This window comes from Copadichromis virginalis, linkage group LG16 (genome assembly GCF_057382275.1).
Source record: "Copadichromis virginalis isolate Kocher_CV1m ecotype Utaka linkage group LG16, C_Virginalis_male_GT1.1, whole genome shotgun sequence".
In the NCBI taxonomy this organism is placed as follows: domain Eukaryota; kingdom Metazoa; phylum Chordata; class Actinopteri; order Cichliformes; family Cichlidae; genus Copadichromis; species Copadichromis virginalis.
Window position 1 is genome coordinate 1,429,849 of NC_140633.1, and position 14,476 is coordinate 1,444,324.

Below are 14,476 nucleotides of genomic sequence, written 5' to 3' on the forward strand. Positions count from 1 at the left end.
GATGACCCACACTGATCACAGAGGTGCTTTTTAACCCCACTGTGAATCAGTTCATGTTGTTTTAAGTGATGTGATGTGGTGAAGCTTCTCCCACATTCTTTGCAGTATTTCAGTTTGTCTCCAGTGTGTCTATGTTGATGTACTTTTAGGGTCTTTTGCTGACTGAAAGTTTTTCCACAGAGGTCACAATGAAAGTCTTTCCCACCACCACAGTGATGACAGGGTTGAGAACTGGATCCATCTGTGTCGCTCTGCTTCTAAACAAAGACACAAAGACAGTGTAAGTCAGTCCTTCAACATTTGTATCCTGACCGTCGCCTGAAATAAAGAGCTTCTCTGCAGACGTCCAACTACATTTGACTGTTTCAGTTAACACACTCAGTTTACTGGGCTGCAATAACTACAATACTACCACCATAATACTACAGTAATACTAAAATCATAACTGAAAGGAAAATCTGAATAATCACTCAGAGCTGCTTTTCCATGCAGTAGAATTGCTAACATGCTAACACAGTTTAATGAGCAGAGTTGTTCCAAACAGTCAGGCTAAAATGACAAGATAACAATATAAATACATACCTCACAGTAGCTGCACTTGTAGAGTCTCTTTCTGGTGTGGATCTGTTGGTGTTGTCTCAGGTGATGTGGAGATTTAAAAGTCTTCTCACACAGGTCACATTGATAAGGTCTCTCCTCAGTGTGGGTAAACGTGTCGTTGTAACTGTGCGTCTGTTGTAAACTCTTTGCCACACTGTTCACAGCAGTACACATCATGTCTGGTGTGAATGCGTAGGTGTGTATTTCGGCTCCCTCTCCGGCTGAAAGTTTTTCCACAGATGTCACAGCTGTATGCCTTAATTCCAGAGTGGGTAACTAGATGACTCTGTGTCAGAGATTTACAGTTAACAAACAGTCAGGTGAATAAACAACAATGAGACACTTGTGTAGGTTAACGTGCTGCACGGGTGAAAAGCTCAGAGCAAATCACACCGAACTGCAGTATTCGTTTATTTTTATAGGTTACATCGTCAATATGCAAATATAATCACATTTCCTGTCACGCAGGTCCTGATGTCTGTCTGCCTGCATGCAAGCTGTGTGTGTGTGTGTGTGTGTGTGTGTGTGTGTGTGTGTGTGTGTGTGTGTGTGTGTGTCACAGAGTATGTGTGTTGCAGGTCAATTTCTAAGAATAATATAATGCAAGTCAACCTCTGCGGATATGTATTTCTGTGCTGGTCTCTTGTCAGTGTCACAGGGTCAGCTTCCTGTTTCTACAGAAAACTGTGTCTGGTGAAATATGTATAACATAACTTTTGAAGCATAAGCAAATAAAACAATAAAAACTCCCTAACATTCCTCCCTGTTGTTACCGTATTTCACCACTTCAATCATACTTTATTATCAGCTAACAATCACTTGCTTATAACATTTTCAATTGTAGCATCATTCAGTATGTGTGAGTGTGTGTGTTCCTATACTAAATCTTCTTCGTCCGGTTCATCTTCTTGTGGCAGTCCAACATAGGTGATTACTGTGGCCTGTACCATCTTGCCAATCATTGATCTGATACAGGGTAGAATGCATGTAGAGAACATGCAAAGCAATAAAAGAAGAACTCCTATCAAGACAAGTCCTTTGATCACGAGGGTCGTCCAGCCGCCGCTCAGTAGCCAGGTCAGCCAGTCCTCTGTGTTCATGACATAGTCTTGTTGCTGTGCATTACTCAGTTGTCGTAACTTCTCCAGGGCGGTGGTCATGGTCAAGGAATGCACGTTATCTGGAATCTAGGTGCAGCAAGTGGTGTTGAATAAGACACAGAGGCCCCCTCTCTCAGCGAGAATCATGTCCAGGGCGACTCTGTGTTGCATGACCACTATTCTGATCGCGTCGATTTCCTCATTCTGAGCCTTGTTTTATCCATGTTGAGCTGTTCAGGAAAAGTCCAAATCTGTAGTCAAGAGTCTCGATCCTTAGCATGTTTTTTCCATTCCCGATCCATGGGAAAAGTGAGTGCAGGACTTTCTGTCCGGTGGTCCACAACTTGAACTCCGCTGGCACATCACTGCCCCAGATTGGATCATGAGGTTGCACGTCATCGGTGCTCCTCTTGCGTCTTGGTTGGTCCTGATGGACCAACTTATGTTCGGGGGAAATTGGCACGGGGCATTGCCGTCCTGGGAAAAGCAAAGCATATGTTGGATCAGAAAGCACTGCACATTTTATACTGTGCTTTACTACTGCCATATATGAGCTACTGTGTAGAGGTCTGGGGAAACACATACAAAAGTAACACACAAACAATAACTATAATACAGAAAAGGGCCATTAGATTAATAAATAATGTAGGGTACAGGGACCATACAAATGCACTCTTTGTCAAAATGCAAGCTATTAAATTCCAAGACTTGGTGAAGCTTAAAACAGCGCAAATAATGTATAAAGTCAGAAATAAATTGCTTCCCAAAGAAATCTGTAAATTGTTCATAGAAAGAGAAGGTGGGTATAACTTAAGAGGGAAATGGAATTTAAAAATACAAAGTGCTAGAACAACTTTAAGAACTATGTCAATCTCAATTGCAGGAGTTAAATTATGGAACAGTCTAACAGAAGAAATAAAAGACAGTCAAAACATAAAACAGTTTAAAGTAAAATATAAAAACCTAATTTTAAATAAGTATAAGAATGAAGAAAACGGGGTTAACCCAGGATGGTAATGTTGCTGGTAATGGTGTTGCGGTTCTTTTTTGTTTTTTTTGTTTTGTTTTGGTTTGTTGTTTTTCCATAACTTGTGTATCTGCAAATATACACATTCTGTATTTTTCATATGAAAGAAACTATACTGTGGTGGGGCTTGCTAATTTCTTGTTTTTGATTTATGTATGTTATGTTTTGTTTTACTTCATATGTTTATATGTTTCATATGTTGTTTGTTTAATTTAAGACAAAAAAAAAAATTAAATGAATGAGAGGTAAAACTTGAGGGGGTAGGGACAAATAAGTAAATACTTCAGCCTACTCCTTTTCAAACAAATAATGGAATGATATTTTGTAATGATTGTGAAGGCACATGTTTGAAATGTTTGAAATAAAAATGAACTGAACTGAACTGAACTGATGGAATATTCTGAACGTGTGGTCTGACACTAAAATTGGGGCGCAGAGTCCGGTGCTGTTGGGTGGGATGGTGAAGTATGTCTTTGAGCCACATGCCCAAGCTGTACCCTGCACCCAATATGTGCCATTCAGGAAGCTTATCCGTGCCTTTCTGTCCTGCGGCATCCGGAAAGTCTGGGAGCAGTTCTGGTTCATCCCCAGCTTTCTGTTGCCGTATGCGAAGGTGAAACACATTGGATGTTGTATTCCTGGTTCCCTCCTGACGTTGAAAGATTTTCCCTTGTCATTGGTCGCATTCAGGTGTACCCAGTATTGGTCATCACAGCTGTAGTTCCAGTCTGAGACCTCTGGCGCACAAGAAACTACCTCATTAGGTTTAAAGTTGATCAGTGTTCCTTTACACCGTCGCAGGTCAATTTTTGTGACTTGTCTTTTTAACTCAAGCTTGAAGGCGAAGATGTCTTCGGGGGAAAATGTTCCGCTGGTGGCTTTGTAGAATGTACATAGGGCTTCGGAAAGGCTGGGTGATTTTCCATACAGGGTGGCTTGCATTGCTGTTGTTGGGAGGTGTGAACAGACGTAGCAGCCAGTGTGGTTGTCTTCTGTATGTACTCGGTTGTAGACGTACCGGTACCAGGCATTGTTCAGCCAGGGGTGGTTATGCTCTTTATCCATATCCTTTAGGTATAAGTTGTCATACGACCATTTCTTCTGCAGGTGGTGCTGTGGGTCCTTGTCTCTCCAGGTGAGTATCAGTAGGCTCACTAGGAGCGCAATGCCAGTCATTATGAGGACAAGGTTCTTCATTATGACCAGGCACACCCGGGCTCCAGGTGAGTAGACCACTGGCGAGAAGACAAAAGGGCAGGATATACCCAAACAGCCCTTTCCTCCACCAGGAGAACACCTAGGAGTCGGGGGAACCGGCGTCTATGCTTGTGTTGTCACTCACTTTTTTGCAGTGGCTTTGGTGGATCCAAGATGGTCTTTCTGCTATTTTGCAGGCAGTCGGTGTGCTGAGTAAGACCTGATATGGGCCTTCCCACCTTGGTGAATTCCAATTCTTTCTCTGGAGTACTTTGATCAGGATCCAATCACCTGGTTGCAACCTGCAAGAAACTGGAGAGGTATCATCCGGCAGTTTATTGTTTAGCACAATTTCTTTATTCTCAAATAGTTTAGTCATCCACTCTGCTAGGGTGGTTTCTCTTATAGACTTATTAATAGGCTCACTAGTGAGAGGCAGCGGAAATTGCCTCCCATGAACGATTTCAAAGGGTGTGAGCTTTTGCGAACCCTGGGTTAGTCGCATCCACATCTTCACCAGGCCCAAACACTCAGGCCTTTGTCTGATTTTATCAGAGTAGGAATGCCGTAAGTAGGAATAAAATGGTTGCATAAACATTTTGCTACTGAGATTACATCTGCTCTTTTTACTGGATAGATTTCTGGCCATTTTGAGAACACATCCACAATTACTAGAGCGTATTTTGATGTTTGACATCCGTTCAGTTCAATAAAATCCATGTGGATTGTGTGAAATGGGTGCGGTGGTGTTGGGGAAAAGCCTCTTTTAGGCCTGAGGTTTCCCTGTGCAATATGTTTCTGGCAAATCATGCATGTTCTGATAAACTCTTGTGCTGAAGCTTCAAAATTTTGAGTATAGAAGTGTTTGGGGAGGATACTCATCATTCCACCCCTTGACAAATGCTTTAAGCTATTTGTCACTAATGCTGCTGTCTTGTGTAGCAATTTTGTAGCCGTGCTCCACACTTTAGCCATTTCTTTCGCTCTGCTATAGGAGTGGCTTCCTATTCATCTCTAAGTACATCAAGTGGTATTAGCTGTGAAGTTTCAGACATTAAAGTTCATATTGGTTGCTGTGCGGCCGTCTTTGTGGCTTGGCCTGCGAAGTTATTGCCTTTAGTAACCTCTGAATTACCTTTTGTGGCGTGCAACGCATATTGACTGTCAGTGTGAATATATATATATTGACCTTTGCGCAGCATGCACGTATGATAGCCGTTAGTTCTGCACTCTGTGCCGAAAAAGAGGAAGTTAGGGCTTTACTTCTATAACTGTGTTTAGATGCAGAGCCATCTACAAAACGTCTGCGAATGTAGACTGGTACTGTGGTAAGCTGTAAATATCACTTCTCTGTTTCGTTTCCTCTTCTAGCTTCTTTAGACAGCAGTGCGCGTCTGCAATGCAAGTCTTAGATCATTAAATGCTTTTTCTGCTTCTGGGGTCCATTCTATTTTATCTTTCAGTGCTTGATTTTTTCCATAAATTAAGTTTTGCAATGGACCAGCCAACGGAGCATATGCAGGTATCCAGCATCTGCAAAAATTGCAGAGACCTAAATAACTCATCATTTGTTGTTTTGTGAGCAGTTTTTTGTAGCATTTTGCACCGCTAGTTTTCTGCTGTCTAACAGTGTTCTGCCTTCTCCCGTAAGCTTCAGTTGTTTTTATTAAAAGGCCTATTGTTAAAATACTGCACGCTTTTTCTTCTCTATAGATGCAACATTACATTTTCATTTAAGGCATGTTTAAATAATTTCTTGTTTCTCAAAGAATTCACACATTTCACTCAACTTACATATTTCAACTTTGAAGTTAAAGTTTTCTTATTTCATCTCTCTCTCTCTCTCTACACACACACACACACACACACACACACACACATATATATATATATATATATGTGTGTGTGTGTGTGTGTGGAGAGAGAGAGAGAGATGAAATAAGAAAACTTTAACTTCAAAGTTGAAATATGTAAGTTGAGTGAAATGTGTGAATTCTTTGAGAAACAAGAAATTATTTAAACATGCCTTAAATGATAATTGATAAGATTTTAACGATTCCGATTCCGATTTCCGATTCCATTTTCGATTCTGTTTAACGATTCGATTCCTTATCGATTCTCTTATCGATTCTTTTTTTTTTAAAAAGGAGAACACTAAAGTCGATTAGCTTAGAACTGTGTTTTATATCTTCTCTTTGAACAAGATAGAAATTTAGGAGTAACATGGCCTTACAAACCCAACAGTGAGATCTTAAGAGATCCAGCCTATGGCTCTTCAATGGGGTGTCACAGGGTCCCCAGGAAAAAAAATGTATATGTAAAATAATAAAATAAATATTCTCCTGTAGCAATAACAAAGTTTAACATAAATTATTCTGTAGCAATTACACAAGAATATCCAGTAATGTCCTGCCTACAATTAAACACATTCACTTACCAAAGTGAAATCGGGGGCATCTGCTGTGGCAAATGGGTGCAAGCCTTTGACCACAAACTTAGTCACTGCTCGGTGACGTTCGTCTATCCTGCCTGAAAGGAGACGCTACCGGCAGACTGCAGCGAGAACTGCCAGCATCTGAGCCAGACTCTGTCTCTCTCATCATGGTCACTAAATGCAACGCACAGTAATAGCAGGTTTTGTAATAAGGTAAATCGCGCTAACATAATATGCAATGCTAATTGATTAGTTACCTGCAGTATTAACGGGAGAGGACGTGGAAACGCTACCGCTGCTGCTGGGTTGAGCTTCGCTAGTCCGGAGCGGATCAAAAACACGACATTCGTTGAAAGCAATCGCGTGTTTTTTGAGCAAATGCTTTTGCATGTTCGTAGTGTTTCCTCCCTCTGATGAAATCTCTACTTTGCAAGTATTGCACGTTGCCCTGTTGTCATCCTTTCTCATAAAGTGTAACCAAACTTTTGAGCGTTTGTGCCGCTCAGGCGCCGTGTTTCCTACTGGGTAAAAGACGCTACTCAACGTGATGACGTCATTCGGGGCGACTGGAATCGATAAGGGAATCGTTTTTAAAAGTGGCAAACGATTCCAAGGAATTGAAACAGTGGGAACCGGTTCTCAACAAGAACCGGTTTTCGATACCCATCCCTAGCTGTTGGACTCATGAACAATAACCGTATGACTATTCGCACCACTAACACATGACCCTATACTGTATTCTCTGCATCCGTTCCATTTTTGCACTGACCATCACCTGCGCACATGTATACATCAATCTGCTTAGCACTTTATATTTTTATGTTTATTTAAGCGTTGTCTGACAGTATGTTTTGCACTAAGTACCGCAGCAATTTCCTAATGTTGTAAACCTGCTCAACATTTGGCAATAAAACCCTTTCTGATTCTGATTGTGTCAGCAGTGTTTGATGTTTTTTTTCTCTTACTGACCTTCTGTCAGCCTCCCTAAAATTGACCTCGCCACCTCCATCACATTGTCTGAATGCACCTGCACCATCACTTCTACTGTTTTCAGTCTGTCTGCATTCTCCAGCTGGCACTTATAGATTTTAGGGAAGTCAGCTCCAGGTTCATACTGCAGGTAAAAGTGGAAAAGCTTCAGGTCCTCTTCTCCCAATTTCTTCAACATTTCCAGGAGCTGCACAGGTGAGGGCTTCTCCATCTTTGATCTGTTAAACATGATATCATGTGAACAGTCAGTCTCATCACATCTACTTTTTACTAATTTAATATATTTCACAGCAGATTACATGTTTGATTATTTAAGATTTACTTAGGATTGATTTTTTTTCTGGATGGATTCTTCTGTGATGGGAATAACATCACAAACTGCATGATAAAGAATCAATAATGAGACCTGATGTCTGTGAAGGTTCTCATGAGACCTGATACAATAAGAACTGACCCCAAAACACCAAAGGATCATTAAAAGAGAATTGTGCAGAACTAAGTGTAACATGTAACTTTAACTCTAACACTGCTGTTAAAATGTAAATGAAATAAAAACTGATTGAACTGATCAATGTGTCAACAGAATACAAAGAGAGCTTACAGACTTTAGAAAACTGTTTAAAATCAGCTGAGTGAATAAAAATGTAATATGAATTTAAATAAAGAAAATAAAAGCAGAAGACTCCAGAAAAAAAATGAAGGTTCTCAGTCATCCAGGTCATTGTAGTCTAAGGAGCTTGAAAAGAAAACCATCTGGACTTTAAGTTGCTTGAAGATGTTTCACCTCTCATCCAAGAAGCTTCTTCAGTTCAAGATGGTGGAAAGTCCCAGATTTAAACCCAGTGGGAGTATCCCACTGAGAGGGACAATAGGCCCCCTAATGATCCTCTACCTAATCACATGAGCCAATGTGTGAAAACGGGTGTGGGTCACAATCAGCCAAGGTTTCAGTTTCCTGATTTTAGATGGCCCTCAATTAGCCCTATCAAGAGTTATTCTTGAGCCTGTTTAACATGAGGTTTCTAAATCAGGAATCTGGTACCAAGGAATTCATTATAATAACAGTTACAATATAATTATCTGATGACGGGTTAACTCTGGTTCTTGGAGATATTCTCAGGCTCCTGTTGAATCTAATGAGCTAGTTCGCCTCTGTCAGAGCAGACAAACACACAGCTGAGCTTAAACTTTGGCCACTGAGGGCTGCACTCACAGACTGGAGCTGATCACTCGCTCTAAAACACAAACACACCAGTTTCACACAAATCCTAATAACTAATAAATATCAGGTGGAAATGTCTCACACTCATTAACAGTGTTGGGACTAACGCGTTATTAAGTAACGCGTTACAGTAACTACGTTATTATTGTGGTAACGAGCACGGTAACTAGTTATTATGCCAAAATCAGGGACGCGTTACTCGTTACTGGGATTTAGATAGGGTCGTTACTCGTTACTTCGTGTGGTGGCTATCGCGGAACTTCCACAGATTCAGTAACATTAGCAAGTGGTGGAGGCCAGCAGGTGGATGAGAGAAAGCAACACGTTCTCAGGCTGGAGAAAGGGGACGCAGAAGGAAAAGAGACCCGAGGCGGCCGCCGGTCCAAGTGTGAACTGAACTTCAGGTAAGAAGTTATGACCTGCAGTCTCTCTGGGTCAGATATAAACCAAGTTTAGGTGGAGTTTATTTTCGTTATGCTGACTTTTTCCGTACTGCGTGCTAGCTAGCATGACGGAGTTTCTATATAGCTGGGTGGGTGCTATGAAGTTAATGATGTTGAACTTTATTTTGTTCATAAGTTATTAGAGTTGCCAACTGTCCCGTCTGGTATTCAGAGAAAATATTACGCGTTTCTTATTGAGGTGAAAAGGAACAGAGTTTGTCCCGTAATTCAGCTACAATGAAAAAGACACAAAGCTGGAGTTATTCTGTGTCTTTGCTGCACAGCTGCCTCTTCTTCTCTCATTCTCCCCCCTCCCTCTCCCGTTTCTACTTCAATCATGAAAACTGATCAATGATCAGCTGATCGTCTCTCTTGTTTGTTTATCGCCCACTTTGCGCCGAAAGAGGAAACCAGCGGATGTCGCGCTAAACAACAGCAGCACGTTTAAGCTTGATCAGCTGTTGTTAGAATTTATTTAATATTAATTTCTAGTATCAGCTGATGTTTGCTGGAGCCACAGCTGCAAAAAAGCTGCTGGTCATGATATCGGTTTGTATATCTGGTGAGAGGGAAACATGAAGATGAAACCAGGAGATGTCCTTACTGGATCATCAGAGCTGAACAGGTGATGGAGAAACAGGTTTACCTTTTAGGTCACATGAATGAGTTGAAGAGAAGTTATGAACTGTTTCTGAGAGACAAATAACACCAGGATCCTTTTTTAGGTAGCTGACAGCTGGTAACTGTGCAGGTGCGGATCTAGCAAAGTTTTGCCAGGGGGGCCAGGTAGGGCATTAACAGGGAGAGGTGGGCTCAAAGAAATACTTTTCTATCTTATTCTCATTTAAAATGTCTCGCTTTTAAAAAATAATTATCTGAATCTTACAACAAACGATTGATAGATTAATGCATATATACCATCAAAACAGTGTACATCACTGTCACAACAGCGTTTGTTTTCATTCAAAGGCTTTATAATTTTTCCTATAATGGTGGGCCAGTCTCTAGTCAAAATGTCTGGGCCAATTTTCTGTCCCAGTCCAGCCATGTATGCAGCTCATCTGCAGTCTGGTGTTGCCTACATCTTCCTATTCAGAAGGCAGAATTTCCGAGTTCTGAGTACAATCGAAAGCACCACGACTGCAGTTTTTGTGTTGGATGTAAAAGGCGCACATGACGCTGTGACGCAGGCTAGAATCATGGCAGCAGTCAATGACGGTCCAGGCGTGGGATTTCTCTCGTGGAAATATGCACATTATCTTTTCCTTTCTATTGGTAGGTGGCACAGTGCACTGTGGCAAGTAAGCAAGCTAGAAGACTGGCAAAGTTATGGAAGCAACACATTAACAAGAGAATTCTGAGTAAAACCAAAGTTACTTTCCCTAGTAACTAGTTACTTTGAAAGTAACGAGTAACTTGAAGTAACTGAGTTACTTTTGAGAGAAGTAACTAGTAATGTAACTAAGTTACTATTTTAAAGTAACTTACCCAACACTGCTCATTAAACTATTCATCCTTGTCCATCCAGCAACACCTGAAACATCTGAGTGAAAGTTCCTCCCTACACTGTGTTTGAAGCAAAGCACAAAGGAGACACCTGCTGGAGCAGCTGGAGTCCTGCAGACACTCAGCCTCTTCACTACACAAACACCTCCCACAACATCCACCCTATACACTCTGACTGCTGTGTTTGTGGAAACACTCCAACAGCCATTGCTTCACATATGACCATAGAAATGTGTGTGAAAAGGAGGTGAGCTGACATTAAACACGATGGAGGATTTATTCACAAACACTGAGTCACAACAACATTTAGACACATATTACCTCTCTGCAGGAGGACCACCGCCCTTTAACTTGTCACTCTGTAAGGACACAGAGCTGGGTGGAGGTCCAGGCTGGTTCCTGTGAATAATGATGGAGCAGTGATGTGAGTGCTGAGCTGTGACGTGGAGAAGGGTCATGGACAGTTAGAGTTGGTCATCTCACCTCTGAGCTTTGGTCTGGCTCTCATGTTCCCCACACAGAGTGGTTTTAGAGGGAGGGACTCCCTCCTCTCTGTCCTCACACTGATCCATGCTGCTCAATTCACATCAGCTCACACACACTTTCTACCTTCACCTGCAGAGGAAACACAAATCATTCATGTGCACATCAACTGAAATCCTCCTTTCCATCATGTGTGCTGTCCAAATATCAGCTGCTTCTTTCCTGCTTCATCTCAGTGTCAGCTGAGAGAATGACAAACCCACTATGTGTCAACATTTGATGGATGATGAAATGTGAAATGATACTGACCTAAATCTGTCCTAACGATAATGAGAAGCTTTGATGAGTTGTGACTCTCTGAGGTGTTACTAGGATGTAGAAGCACTGGAGCGCATCCCTGAAATCTTTGCTATTTTCACTTGATAACAGCAGCTGTTTAAAGTTATTGAGAGTATTTGACAGTAAAGTGAATGTAAATGTGAGACACTGTGTGCTCACAGCTAAAGGCTGCAGTCAGCTGTGTTAGAGCCTCTTTCACACAATGATCCTTTAATAAACACTCCATGAGCTCCATGTTGATGAAGCAGTCACGTGTGAGCTTGTGTGCTGACATGTTGACAGTGTGACTTCAGCTTTTACAGGCTTCCTGTTTCATATTACACTTCCTCCTCACAGTCAGCCTCATTTCACAGCTGTAACTAAATTTCCTGAAGAAAATCCACAAACAGCTGAAAGTGAAGCATCACTTCCTGTATGAGGCGCCAACAGTCTTTTTACATGTCATGTCTAAGTTACATCTGGAATAAATCATCATTTACAAAGGCTGCTGCTCTATAGCAGCAGACAGAGAGCTCTCTGTAACCATCTGACCATCCACTACCTCTGTGCTGCAGCTCTCATTCACACAGGGCTCAATTGCATTTTTAACTTGTGTCTTTAAGAGCTCTGAGCGTTAGCATGCTGTCTGCTTAGCTTAGCGTTATTATGCTGTGTGGCTAGCTTAGCATCAGAGCACTGCAGGTGTCTCGTGTGTAAATATTAATCGGTAAAGGTCCTCTGTGGACTCTGTGAACTCAAAAAGTACAAACTATAAGAACACAAACAAGAACGTAGCTCAGAGTGGCGGACACACTCGCCTCGTTGGTCCAGCTGTGAGTCCGTTACCGTGAACTATGGAGCGGCAGATTTGTGCCGGAACTAAGCTGCACACAGCTGATGTTAGCCAGGAAACATTACACACTGACTTTAATGGAGAGACCGGAAAAACAAACACACACAGTTTGTTGTGTAAAGAAATCAAACATGAGCTGAACAAAAAGTAAAGTTCTTAAAGAAAAACTGTTAAAGGAGGAAACAAAGCAAACTTACAGTTTCTTCACACACCAACAACAAGCTCCACTCCACACCTGGGGCCCGTTCTTCGTACCTCGCTAAGTAGGTTAGCCGGATTAGATTGTTGACGATTTCGCGTGATCCTGGATCAGTCGGTTCCCCGAAGCTCATCCGGGACTTGCTGTCATAGCAACAGAGCCGTAAGCGTAAACCTGCTCGGGAGCAGGTTTACTTTATGTAAACAGGATTAGATCGCGGCCACGCAGGTATGTCCGCTTCATTTATACGAAAGCAACAGCGATATTTTTCCACTGTTTCACCATAAATAAATATTATCAATGTAACTAAAGGTAATGCAGCACTTGATCCTTTTATTGATGTCACACAGATACATACAGGTCATTTCCTAAAAAAGGGAAATGAACTATTAACATTCTATTACATGTATGTGATTATTACAGATGTAATTCATATTTCAGAGTAGTAATTGTAAATTACTTCGTGTAATCAAGATGAGAGACCACGGCTATAAAAGTGAAGGTGGATTTGGGAAGCCTGTCGCAGCCATGTCCTGTCCGTATACGCGACCAACCCATTGCGGAAGGTGCAAGATTGATAAGGAGAGTCCTCAGAATTCAGCGTATATTGCGGGACAGACAGGATCCTTTAGCTCAGCGCGACAGTGTGCTCATAGAGAGATATCGATATTCCCGTGAGGGTATTATTTACTTAACCAACTTGTTGACGAGGGGGTGCAGGACCACCACCTGTCTTTTTTTCCTCTGCCCTTTTCTTGGTTGCTGTTATGAACAAACTAACAGAGTATTACAGGCCAGTATTACCTTGCCAAGAGACGCAAAGCAATCTAAGAGATAAATATTACCATTCTGTAGAATACTCCTGTATTCCACTTTTACTTGTTCCCATTTTCTTGTGGGTCCTGTTGTGGCTCTAATGTGAAAGGGGATATAATATAACATATTATAATATAATATAATGCCATATGATATTGGACAATATAGTGTCATATGATAGATCTACCCTACCGCCTACTGGTGTTGGCCAGAGGGGCCGATGGCGCGATATGGCAGCCTGGCTACAACCGTAGCTGCCTCCACCAGTGTGTGAATGTGGGAGTGAATGAATAGTGGTATCGTAAAGCGCTTTGGGTGCCTTGGAAAGCGCTATATAAATCCAATCCATTATTATTATTATTATTAAATTACCTACGAGTTTGATTTGTCAGCAACTTTCTGCCAGCCCTCTCTCCTTGCTTTTGCAGCCTTTGCAGTGTTCTCTTGCGTTTTAATTAAACTCTGAAACTCCTGAAATCCCTCACTCATGAGTTCTTGCTCTGCTGCCGGAAAATACCGAGCACGCCCCTTCGACATTTTCGCCGACCAATCAGCGGGTTGCCGATCAATGTTTCTACTATCGATGCGTAGCCCCTTTTACGACACCCAGTGATGTCACATTCCTGCGTCCAGCTGTAGTAATCGTCAACAGCAGGTGTGTTCGGGGAACCGGATTAGCGAGCTCACGGTTAGCGCGATGATTTGATCTTGGATGTGTCATTTGATCTTGGATGTAGTAAGCGACGTACGAAGAACGGGCCCCTGGGCCCTGTTTCAGGAAGCCGGTTTGGAAAACTCAGAGTGAAAAACGACACTCACGGTTGAGTAACCCCGAACTGTCCAACTCGGAATATTCGGTTTCAGAAAGGCTGATAACAATTAGTTCAGTCAACGCGGAGTTGCTTTAACCCCAAGTGAAGCGCGCGGACGAGGATACATAAAGCCCTGATAAGCGGAGCACAGATTAAGCGAGTCACCATGGAGACGGAGGGAAAGAAGGCGCGGTCAATGTATCTTACAGCGCTTGAGGCCGAAATTCTGATGGCAGCATATGCCGATAACATGCAAATTCCGCGGAAAAAAGTAACACAGCCACAGCTGCAAAAGCATGCATGGCAAAACATAGCCGACAGAGTCAATGCGTGAGTGTTAATATAAACATTGATCGAGGGATTTCCACCCATTTAACACGTTATTTTATCATATGTTATTTTATTTGTTATTTTATACATTTTATTTTGTGATGTGATGTGAGCGCAGGTGCAACCCAACAGGCCCCAAACGTGCC

The 14,476-nt window shown here is 41.9% G+C and overlaps 1 protein-coding gene and 1 long non-coding RNA gene across 2 annotated transcripts; both read right to left on the minus strand.

Moving 5' to 3' along the window:
* Positions 1–967: 967 nt before the first annotated feature.
* Positions 968–3,924, minus strand: LOC146690035 (uncharacterized). Its single transcript, XM_085434935.1, has 2 exons — positions 3,106–3,924; positions 968–2,127 (listed from the first exon to the last, which is right to left on the minus strand). The coding sequence occupies exons 1-2, from the start codon at positions 3,922–3,924 to the stop codon at positions 1,900–1,902; spliced, it is 1,047 nt and encodes a 348-aa protein (XP_085291061.1). The 3' UTR covers positions 968–1,899.
* A 6,922-nt stretch (positions 3,925–10,846) lies between these two features.
* On the minus strand, positions 10,847–12,545 carry LOC146690036 (uncharacterized). Its single transcript, XR_014915844.1, has 3 exons — positions 12,371–12,545; positions 11,003–11,134; positions 10,847–10,918 (listed from the first exon to the last, which is right to left on the minus strand). It is a non-coding gene; the product is annotated as an uncharacterized LOC146690036 (long non-coding RNA).
* Positions 12,546–14,476: the final 1,931 nt, after the last annotated feature.

Excerpts from the sequence above, each read along its gene's own strand:
- LOC146690035 (XM_085434935.1), bottom strand. The coding sequence starts at position 3,924 with ATGAAGAACCTTGTCCTCATAATGACTGGCATTGCGCTCCTAGTGAGC. Across the intron at positions 2,128-3,105 it reads TATTCCATCAGTTCAGTTCA|GACCAACCAAGACGCAAGAG; the intron begins GTTCAGTTCATT and ends TTGGTCCATCAG.